Source organism: Zea mays, chromosome 5, assembly GCF_902167145.1.
Source record: "Zea mays cultivar B73 chromosome 5, Zm-B73-REFERENCE-NAM-5.0, whole genome shotgun sequence".
NCBI lineage: Eukaryota > Viridiplantae > Streptophyta > Magnoliopsida > Poales > Poaceae > Zea > Zea mays.
This window is the reverse complement of record NC_050100.1, coordinates 110,357,467-110,359,534: the sequence shown is the minus strand read 5'-3', so window position 1 is coordinate 110,359,534 and position 2,068 is coordinate 110,357,467. Positions and strand designations below refer to the sequence as shown.

The window sequence follows — 2,068 nt, the reverse complement described above, 5'->3', positions numbered from 1 at the left end:
GGGAGAGGAGATCGGCCAGCAGGAGATCTCGCCGTCCATGGAGACTTCGCCTGGCGCGCGCAAAGCAGGGGGCTCCGAGGGGCTCACCTGCCATGGGGAACGCCTTCGGGGACGATATCACGGATGCTTCGCCCGGGAACAACGTAGCAACAGGATTGGTTGGGTGGCTCTGGCCAACGGCCATGACACACACGGGGCTGCATCTGGGGGCACTAAGGCTCGACGGCGAGGGGGCTGGGTGCACGCCGTGCGGGCTTCTTGACGGCCCAGAGCGCGACCTGAAGCAGCGACGTGGCACGGATAGGATGCTACGGTTGCGCAGCGCGAGGAGAGGGGAACACGGGGGAGGAGAGAGAGGCGTCATACCTTCGCAGCAGGACGACGAGGCCTCTAGGGGCGCGACGTAGCGACGCTGTAGTTGCGCGCAACTGCAAGGCAAAGCGCGGGCGTGGCGACTGCAAGGCGTGGATGAGTTTTTTTGAAGATGGGGTTGTAGACAGCGACGCCGAGCGCTTGAATAGGGGTGTGTGAGCGGTTGATGCGAAACCCACGAGACGTGGACGGGATTTCCTTGGCATGCGCACAGAGGTGGTTGCGAGGGAGAAGAAAACAGAGCTGACCAGTGGGGGCCCTGCTGGGACGGGCGCGACTAGGGACGGCCGCAGGTAGGCTACGCACGGGCTTGCGCGAAATGGTTTGCGGGAGGACGTGCGTGAGGTGGGCAAGGTGATTTGGGTACGAGGCCAGCTGTGTCTAAGTCAGTCGTGGGACCGAGAAGATGAAGCTGACACATGAGCGCGATATGACAGAGAGAGAAACACTACAGTAAACGCAGAAACGTCCGACGGCCAAAGCCGTCGGACATAAGGAATAAACCGTCGGAAATAGATTATTTCCGACGGTCAAGCCTTATCTCCGACGGCTTTAAGCCGTCGGAGATAACTCGTCGGAAATAGTGCTATGTCCGACGGCAGCCGTCGGACATAAGTTATCTCCGACGGCTGCCTATGCCCGTCGGAGATAACAAATCCCAACCGTTTTACCGGTCGGGATGTGGGTCCCACTGAATTAAGTCCGACGGCTCCCGCTAGGCCGTCGGAGATAAGCATTGCTTATGTCCGACGGTAGTTAATGCCGTCGGAAATAACAAAAGAGTTATGTCCGACGGCTACCATTAAGCCGTCGGACATAACAAATTACAGAATTTACACAAAATTCTGTTTTTTAAAAAATCTGACATTTACAAAACAAAAACAGATTCATGCACATATACAAATTCACATTCACAATCACAAATACACACATTCTAATAAGTATTCACAATCACAAATAGTCTCACATAAATATTAACATTCACAAATTTAACATCAACATATAGGTTCGACGGTTGTTGCAAACTGAAATTGTGTCTCACAAACAAGTGTTGCAAAGTGTTTCATAAAAAAACATCACGACACATCAATCATATCCATCGTCTGGATGGTTCGAGTAGCCACCTCCTCCGGCTGGACTCTGCGTGTTGAAAATGGTGTTCACCCACGAATTTGTTGTGTCGTCCTGACCAGACCCATCTCCAGGTGCGGCAACTGAAGCGGGTGGTGTCTGAAATCCCTATAACACAAGCACATGAAATAGTAACCACTCAGTTGTTCATTTAAACACATAAGACATTTATGAACATGTCACACACGCATATGTGTACATACCATAGGGAATTGTGACGGAGGCGGAGGCGGAGGTGGAGGCGCCAACATTGGCATTGGCAGTGCAAAGTCCGGAGGCGACATCCCATATGTCGGCATCGGGACGCCCGCTTGTTGGGCTAGTTGCTACAAATTATATACAAGTCATTGTTGAACAAACAAGATACACATCAAGTGTTTTGCAAAATAAGCTACAAAATGTTACTTCAACTTACCGAGAGAAGAGCTTGATTTTGGGCCTGGAGGCTTGCATAATACTCGTCCCTCTTCTTCTGGTACTCGGCTTGTTGTCTCTGGTATTCAGATTGTTGCCTCTGGTACTCCAATTGTTCCCTCAAGACTGATTGATGGTACTCTGCCTGTTG

The 2,068-nt window shown here is 51.6% G+C and overlaps 1 protein-coding gene across 1 annotated transcript; it reads right to left on the bottom strand.

The window, feature by feature from the left end:
- Positions 1–1,305: 1,305 nt before the first annotated feature.
- LOC118472043 (LOB domain-containing protein 13-like) lies at positions 1,306–1,823 on the bottom strand. The gene is made up of 2 exons (XM_035959102.1): positions 1,707–1,823; positions 1,306–1,611 (listed from the first exon to the last, which is right to left on the bottom strand). The coding sequence occupies exons 1-2, from the start codon at positions 1,800–1,802 to the stop codon at positions 1,459–1,461; spliced, it is 249 nt and encodes an 82-aa protein (XP_035814995.1). The 5' UTR covers positions 1,803–1,823; the 3' UTR covers positions 1,306–1,458.
- Positions 1,824–2,068: the final 245 nt, after the last annotated feature.

Excerpts from the sequence above, each read along its gene's own strand:
- LOC118472043 (XM_035959102.1), bottom strand. The coding sequence starts at position 1,802 with ATGCCGACATATGGGATGTCGCCTCCGGACTTTGCACTGCCAATGCCA. Across the intron at positions 1,612-1,706 it reads CTCCGTCACAATTCCCTATG|GGATTTCAGACACCACCCGC; the intron begins GTATGTACACAT and ends CTTGTGTTATAG.